General features: G+C 30.6%; 1 protein-coding gene and 1 non-coding gene across 3 annotated transcripts in view; both read left to right on the plus strand.

Annotated features, from left to right (window-relative positions):
- Positions 1–9,390, plus strand: part of LOC126739878 (valine--tRNA ligase-like) — a 45,785-nt gene that overhangs the window by 36,262 nt on the left and 133 nt on the right. For both annotated transcript variants that reach the window (XM_050445694.1, XM_050445695.1), the window contains 3 exons: positions 2,316–2,504; positions 8,900–9,017; positions 9,073–9,389. In XM_050445694.1, coding sequence (XP_050301651.1) covers positions 2,316–2,504; positions 8,900–9,017; positions 9,073–9,389 — 624 coding nt within the window. The remainder of the gene's footprint in view (positions 1–2,315; positions 2,505–8,899; positions 9,018–9,072; position 9,390) is intronic.
- Positions 365–436, plus strand: Trnah-gug (transfer RNA histidin (anticodon GUG)). Its single transcript has one exon. It is a non-coding gene; the product is annotated as a tRNA-His (tRNA).

Here is a 9,390-nt window from a genome sequence, read left to right on the forward strand (position 1 = left end):
AAACTATTAAACAAAATCCTTAACAACAACCCTACACCTATTAAAGTCAAAGAAAACCAAAACCATAAATTTGCAAAAATTCCTTATGTCAAAGGTTTGTCTGAAAGGCTAACAGGAGTTGTTTCTGATGATGAAGTCAAAATAGCATTCAAAAATGAAAAAACTATCAACAAATACTTCTCAAAACGCAAAGATAAAACACCAAATGAGTTACAAAGTGGCGTGGTTTATAAAATACCCTGTTCTGATTGTCAACAACGTCATCACTACGCCCGATTTCACGCTCCAGTTATCTTAAAACCGATAACGCGCAAGCCTCACGTTTATAACGTCGCGTCGCGAACAGACTCTCACGTCTCCGATAGCCGTGATCGTCTAGTGGTTAGGACCCTACGTTGTGGCCGTAGTAACCCAGGTTCGAATCCTGGTCACGGCAATGTGCGAACATTGTCACGGCGGAGATAATTTTTTATTTCTAAGATATTAAAATTTATTAAGTCAAAAACAAATTTCAGTGGATTCATCAAAGGACGTTTATTATAAAAAAGACAAGGAAATCTTTAATTGCAATTTTATTTTAGATGACTATAATAAAATATTTTAAAGTAAGAAATTTACAGGGTGTCAAAAAATTCGGTACAAATATTTTAAGTCTATTTGCATTTTTTTTTTTAAATCCAGTCTTAATCCTAAAACAGTATAATCGTTTATAAGGTTGCAGGAGAAAAAAACCAGAATACCACAATGGTTTAGGATGATTCATTACTGGCTGCAATGCGGTTAATTATAATTTATTTCATAATTATGTACATAATATTTAATAGCCTTTATTTATTTTTAAGTTCTGGATTTATTTTTGTTCATTATTATATTGTTTATTAAAAATAAACTTATAAAGTTAGTCAAATCATTGATTTGTATTGTTGTAATATTTATTTTTTAAAATACCTCCTTTTATTATTGATGTTTAACATTTAGTAGCAATAATGTTATTCAGCAAAAAAATAGAATTTTTACTGTATTAACAAGTAATTAATTTACAATTTTAAAAAAATCAGGCCCACATTAATTAAAAATTCCTGATGATGGTTATTAATACGTTAAAACGTTGGGAAACATATGAATGAGATACACCATTTTACAGGGAATAAAAATTGCTTTCAAAATAAGTTATAAAAAGTTACTAAAACCAATAGTTTCGGAAATTATAATTAAAATAAAATTTGGCGTTTTTTATAAATTGCCCTGTAATTCACGAACTATTAAACTTAGATTTAGAATAAGCATCAGCTTTTTTTCTAATTTTACCGCCCTTATATATCCTATAGTTTCGGAAATAGCAATAGTCACACATAGCAAATAGGACACCCTGTATAGTATTAAACTTAAAAATAAACTTTTTTTTTAAACTTTATTGCGAATTTAAAAAAATACAAAATTAGATGAAATAGCAGATATTTGCTACTCTCAGGTGCAAAACCCGACATATTTTTTTACGTACGTAAAGTACTCATTTTAGACACTTCCCAGGGTTTATAATGTTTCATTTAATTACGTTTATTTGACATTTAATTTATAATTTATCACTTTCTTGACGTTTTTTGACACACAGCGTAAAGTAATTTTTTATATATTGTGAAGAATTTTTTTTCGTGAGTATTGTCGCATTCGCCTACGGCTAATTGTTTCCATTCAGAAAGAAATTATCATTTTACACACTTGTTACATAAATAACTATTTTACGGACAGGCTATATTTTTATGACTGATGCAATATTAATTGCTATCAAAATTTTAAATATTTCAGACGAAACTGGAAGTTCATTATGTTAAAACTATGATTTTGGTATTTATTATAGATGAAATATGTTATATATCATCAAATCTGGTTTTGCAGTTATATGTTTCATATAAGAACGCATAAAATTGATACAATACAGGAGGAAAAAATATATAAAAAATCTGAAGCATCCTGTTCAAAAATTTGTTCTCCAAAACCAACCCAAGTAACAAAAACTAATCGAAAATGTATTTATAACCTTAACTGTGGCTTTGTCTTAAAAAAATCATAAATAATAAAAAATTATAGGATTTTATTTTTACATGCAGACAAATAGACTGATGCGTTTACGCTAATTTAACAATGGCCAAGTATGTGCTAATGTATACAGAATATTTAAAAAAAATGGAAGTTGTTTCATGACCGACGATATTTTTTAATATGTTCAAGCATTAAAGGTCCTACTAATCCCCATATCCTATATAAATTAGGAATTACTTTTTAAAGTTTTATGTTTTTTTTTTTTTTAATTTCAGGAAGCAGTGAAGACCGATCTCAAAGACAAAACCATAGAAGAAGTGGCAAAAGTACATTGTATAACTTTGTTGACTTGTTTAGACAAGTGCCTTCGAGCTTTGGCCCCGTTTATGCCGGCATTATCTCAACATTTACACAAACACCTTCCGAATCTATGGAATATTGGGTGTGATCGGTCGTTTCCACAGGTATATTAAAATTTTAGTTGCAAGTTTATTATGAATTAACAAGAAAAAAAACCTAGACATACAAGTCAGAGTCTCATAAAAGCAGCGTCTATTTGTTGAGTTATGCGTTTCGCCTTACGGCATCAACAGACCTAAATTGAATACAGTAAAACTCCTCTAATTCGAACTTCTTTATCTCGAAATATTCCCTAATTCGAATATTTTATACTAAAAAAGGTATCATCAAGTTTATATGATATTTTATCTCTATAAGTCGAATTTCTCTATCTCGAATTTTTCTATAAGTCGAAATAACGTTTAACGCATTGCCGATGGCTAACTCGAATTTTGCGGGGAAGTACAGACATTTTTCTAGGACAAAAACTTGTTTGTTACATGGATTTGCTATTGCATCATTTTTCTTTTTATTAGTTCAAACGGCAAAAGGCTCTCATCGCGACGTGGTTTTGTGGTTACAGTTTTTTGGTGCGTATGCGAATTAAGACAATTTGTTTTTATTAAAAATAATTATGGCTAAGAGAAATTTAAAGTGTTTACCATTATGTGAGAAATTGAAATTAATTGCTGAAGTGGAAAAAGGTGAAAAGAAAAAGAAGGATATTGCCGAACAGTTTGGGATACCACCCAATACTCTGTCAACAATCCTAAAAAACAAGGATAGACTTTTAGAAAAAAAAGATGATTACGCTTCAAACTGTAAGAGGAGAAGGCTTACACCTTGTGTGAATGAAGATATTGATGAAGCAATGCTTAAGTGGCTTACTACGGCACGAAATAAAAATCTCTCTCTATCTGGAACTCTTATAAGAGAAAAAGCTAAGGAGTTTCCAACTGCTTTAGGGCGGGACGATTTTGCAGCTAGCATAGGATGGTTAGATAAGTTTAAAACTAGGCATAACATCGTTCAAATGTCTTTATGTGGTGAAAGTGCTTCTGCAGATTTGGCGTCTTGTGAAGAATGGCAAAAGAATGTATTGCCCACTCTGATCAGTCAATATGATAAGGATGACATTTTTAATGCTGATGAAACAGGAGTTTTCTTTAAATGTTTACCCAACAAAACACTAGCATTTAAAGGACAAAAATGCCATGGTGGCAAAAACAGCAAGGAACGAATTACAGTTATGGTTGGAAGTAATATGAGTGGGACTGAAGAGCTTAGGTTGCTAATCATTGGTAAGTCAAAGAATCCACGTTGTTTTAAGGGCATTAAATCATTTGCAGTGGACTATGAGTTTAATAAAAAAGCATGGATGACAAGTGAGATTTATGAAAAATGGCTATTAAAGCTTGATAAGAAATTTGCAGTCCAAAGAAGAAAAGTTTTACTATTCGTTGATAATTGTCCTGCACATCCCAAGTCTGTTGAATCTAAGTTAAAAAATATTAAACTTGAATATTTTCCGCCTAACCTTACGTCAATCTTACAACCCATGGATCAAGGAATTATAAAAAATTTGAAGCAACATTATAGGAAGCGGATTGTTATGAAAGTTTTAGCCCATATGGAAGTGGCAACTCCTACAACTGTGACGCAATTCAAGATCTTAATAAAACGTGAACTCTGAACGTAACAGAACAAACCATTACTAATTGCTTTAGAAAAGCAGGATTTGTTAAAGATAAAGTTCAACAAGATGCTGATAACTGGGACGAGGATGACCTTGTTCCATTATCTGAATTAAAAACCCTGTGGACCTCATACAGAAGGGCTATAAACATGAGTGATGTTTCAGTTGAAGACTATGTGACGATTGATGATAATGTACAAACAACAGGTTTTCCAACTGATGAAAAGGTCCTAGAAAGCGTAATAGAAAATCTTGTTCCAAATAAAAAAGATAGGCTAGTCTAGATTATGCCTTTTTAGATTGTAAGAATTGTTTTGTATTGTTTCAGACCCTGAAGAAAATGAAGATGATGGCCAAAGCGAAGGTGAGACTGTTCCGACACCTACAATTAACGAGACGATTTCTGCTATTGAAAAGATAAGATGTTTTATTTTATCCAGAGAAAATATTCCATATGAAATACACAATTCTTTAAATTTATTAGAAGATTTTATAGATAAGGAAAAATGGACCAATTTCACACAAAAAAAAAATAACTGACTTCTTTTCTTAAAAATTTATAAACATATTGATATGCATACATATTATGTAACACATTCAACATACAAAATTTTAGTTTTATACGAAGAAAATACTTTTTTTGGTACTAATAAACAATAACCCCTTAATTAGGCATTTTTTTCTGTAAGTCGATTTTTCCATAAGTCGAATTTTTTAGTCTGTCCCTTGAAGATTCGAGTTAGAGAAGTTTCACTGTATTAAAATTATATGCTATTTTAATAAAGTTAAAATTTTAAGAAGTCCAGAGAGCAAAAGCTATTACATTGGTAAAACTATGATATAAAATAAATATGTTGAAATTAAATTTTCCACAAGTAAATAATATAAAAATAAATTATAGTTTACCATATAATAAGGTTTCAGTAATGCATTTGAATGTTCAATTTCTAAGAAATAAAATACTTGAAATTGATTCTTTGCAGCTGTATTTTAATATAGTATGTGTTAGAAAGAAGGTAGAAAAATATTCCACTTTCACTTATTTCTTTATAAGTATTCATCTAAATGGTGGAAGAGATGATATATCTGCCATATCAGTTGAAATGCAATGCGAAATAAGCCTAGTTTAATCAGATGAACTTAAATTAACAATAATTACTTTCTACAGACCACCCTTGTGGAATTTTGATAAAATTTATGACTACGTTTAAAAATCCTGTGCATGCACTAAAAAGTGCTAAATTTTTTATCAAGTGGGTTTAAAACTAAATAATTAACAGATTAAGTTAACTCCATCAATAGACTTTATTAAATTTTTAAATTTACCAAATGCAGAGGCATATCCATATTATTTTAATCTATGTGACCATTTAAAATTGTAAAGAATTGTAGAAAGGCCTTTTTTTAACACAAGACGTCAACCCAAATAAAAAATGCCAACCCTTCACAAAAAAAGGTTTTTTCTAAATTCTCGACTCGAAAATATTCATACATTTTCTGTAAGACAGTATGAATGCTGCCATTTCTATTGTTAAAATGAAAAATAATAATCCCAGTTTAAACCTTCATGAAGAATTGAGAGATAAAAGGGATTTCCTAAATTCTATCTAACAAGAAATAATTTTGATCCACAAGCCTTATGGAATGAAGCTGAAAGTTCAAATTTATTAAAAAATAAACGTAGACATACATAATTTTTCGCCTAATGAATTTAATCATTTCATCTCCAAGCTGCATCTGAAATAATAAATAAGCTTCCTACCTCCCAAATATCACCTGAAAGCTATACAAATAATTTTAATTTTTCGTAAAGGAGAGTCTTATTTTAGCAACATAACTTTTATCGAATCGCCTAATTCGCTTAAAAATTAGGGAATATTTTGGGATCAGTCTTCAACTAGTTACATTATCTAACGGTCTAGCAAAAATTTTAAATATATGACTAAGAGGTTCAGTTTTTCTCATTGAATTAAAAAGTCCTTGAGTTGTACCGCTACCACTTCACATCAGACCTTTTCTATTTAAAAAATTTTAAGTCGAAAGTCAAACAGTGTCTTATTTTAAAAAGTTTTTAGGGTATACATGAATATTTATACAGGGTGTCTCTAAAAGGTCTGTACAAAATCCTAGGACATATTTCTAAAACTAAGCCCATTTAAAGCAACTTACCTTAGTCTAAAGTTGCTTCGTTTCTTAGTTACAGGGTATTAAAATTCAAAAATAAAAATTGATTTTATTTAATTTTCTTAACATTTTACAACATACCACTTTGAAAATTGGTACCTAGGGGTTTTTTGGTAAGAGAAACTCGAGTTAAGGAAACAATTTCCCTAACGTTTTTGAGTAAAAAAGGTACTCTTGTTTGAGCCCGCTAAAATTAACCGTTACCAAGATATTTTGTGTTTTAGTCTTTAATGCCGCACCGGAATTTAAGAAATAATAATATTATTTTTAATGATATTCAGTCAGTAATTAGTGCCAAATGATTTTTTTTAAGTCTTAGTATGTGTAGAAAAGTAATACTAAACAAATGTTTTTATTGCAAAGAATTTTCGTTACCACCCATGCATTGTTTGGTTTCGTACGATAAGTGTTTCAGTGAAAATTTGCTAGTGCGAAAATAAATACCGTGTTTTAAGCTTGTTAGTAAAAATTAAATTTCTAATTTGTTAAAATGGCTGAAACATACAATTTTGCAGAAATGACGGATTAGTTTTTGGGTATTGTGAAGGAAATGGCCGAAAAAGTCTTAGGGTATATGGGCAAAAAATTCCAAATTGGCGTATACCAAATCATCAAACATTTGCTGCTATTAAGAGACACCTTCGCGAAACCGGTAATGTTACTCCTGTAACTGTCAATTATGGACGACACCATATGATAAGGACTCCACAGATGGGGGAACAGATTTTGGAAAAAAACATGAAGATCCTATATTAAGCATCAGATGCTTAGGTTTAGAAGTAGATGCACTTAAGGATATGGTTCAAAGAACGTTGAATGAACAGCAGCTTTATCCACACTACACCAAAAGATACAAGACCTTTTGCCTACGAATTTTAAATAACATTTGAGCTTCTGTCATGAAAACAGACAACAAAATTTAAATGTTGCTAAGCAAATTTTGTTTACAGATGAAGCATGCTTTACGAGAAGTGGTGTAACTAATTTTCATAATGAACATGTGTACACTGATGAGAATCTCAATGTCACTAAAATAAGTCATTTTTAACAGGTTTAGGGTCAATGTGTGGGCGGGAATCATTGTCAATTTTATAATCGGTCCTGTAATTTTTCCACCAAGACTATTTGGTGTGAATTATTTAAAACATTTACAAAATACGCTGCCAGATTTATTAGAAGAATTGCCATTTCAACTTCGGCAAGATATACGGTTCATGCACGATGGTGCTCCATCGCATTTCACTTTAAATCTTTGGAATTATTTGCATCAACAATATCCAAATCGATGGCCACCACGCCCACTCGACTTGACTCCATTAGATTATTTTTGTGGCGGTCTGGTGTACTCTAAAGCAATTAATACAGAAGTAGAGTCATGGGCAAGGATTCAAAATGCAGCCAACATACAAAAAAACGATGAGGAGTTGATGCAAAGAGTACTTTTTAACTTTTTACGCCGTGTTAATATGTGTATTCATGTTGACGGAGGTCATTTTGACCAACGTTAACCAATAATAATTAAAATTACTTTAAATAAATTATAGTTCCTCATTAAATTAAATAAATCTTTCTCAAACCACGTTAAAATAACAACACAGAAAATTTCACTCCAGTTTTTTATTATTCCGGTGCGGCATCAAAGACTAAAACACGAAATATCTTAGTAACAATTAATTTTAGCAGGTTCTAATAAAAGTACCTTTTTTACTCAAAACCGTTAGTTGAGTCAGTGTTTTCCTTTACAAAAAAAAACCACAATTGCAAAAAAGTTGTGGCCATTTTACACCATCAACAGTGCAGTATGGATGCCCTCTAACCGAGTTTCTCATACCAAAAAACCCCTAGGTACCAATTTTCAAAGTGATATGTCTCAAAATGTTAAAAAAATTAAATAAATTATTATTTTTTTAAAATTTACCACCCTATAACTAAGAAACGACGCAACTTTGGACCAAGGTAAGTTGCTTTAAATCGGCTTATTTTAACCTCAGGAATATGTTCTAGGATTTTGTAAAGATCTTTTAGAGAGTATAATAATTTTGGTGATTTCAACTAATTTTTCATGTACATATATGCATCCTGTCTTACAATTTTTAGTATTCCAAATATTTATATACGTTTTCTTTTTACTTGTGGAAAACTGTTATGATATAAATAAATATTTAGTATATTTGTATCGACTTTAGCAGCATAATGCATAAAGTTATTAATACCAGGAACCTCTCTACAGGTCTGAAGTTGTTATGATAAAGGGTGAATTTACGGTTTAGAAAACAAATAGATATACCACGTCATAGAACCAACTACTTTTCGATTATTTTAAGTTATATATAGTTTAAAATCATTTTTTAAGTCTTTGCTATTAGGTGGTAATTAAACTACACTTTTAGGCATTACTTAACTTACTCACCTTATACACATTATTGTGATGGTATAATTAATGTTCTTTATTTATTTATAATATTGTAATTTTTAAAAGTAAATAATTTCTGGACCGTCTAGACATTACATTTTTGTAGCAAAACTTATCCAATCACATTGAAAAAGCATCATTCTATTACGATTATGTTAATTGAATCTTCTCTGAACAATATGTGTAGGAACACACTGATACTTACCATTATTTATTTACTTTTCCAGCTTTTAAATCTAAAAAATTCAGAATTGGAAGCCGAGGTACAAGAAATCACTGATGTTATAACCTGCATTAGACGACTAAAGAAAATCTTTAATATAACTTTCAAGTATAAACCAGAGGGTAAAAGTTGCTAAATAATGCTTATTATGATATAATATTTTAATGAATTTTTCAGCGTATTTAGAAACTCTTACAGTTGACAGGTCACAGAAGTTTCACCAAGTGATAAAAGACCTCGCCCATCTGTATACTTTTAACATTCTAGACCATAAACCTACTACAAATGGATTAGTGAAAGAGAGAGTGAGGGAAAACACTGTTTACGTTGTCGTTCCAGAAGAGCTTAGGAAAAACTTAGAAGTTGACATCGGAAAAATGGAACAGAAAAAAGAAAAACTGCTCAAGGAGTTGGAGAAACTTAATCAAATGATTAGTGCAGCCGCATATAGAGAAAAAGCTTCTCCAGAAACACAACAAAACGCCACCAGAAAGG

This window comes from Anthonomus grandis, chromosome 8, assembly GCF_022605725.1.
Source record: "Anthonomus grandis grandis chromosome 8, icAntGran1.3, whole genome shotgun sequence".
Lineage (NCBI taxonomy): Eukaryota > Metazoa > Arthropoda > Insecta > Coleoptera > Curculionidae > Anthonomus > Anthonomus grandis.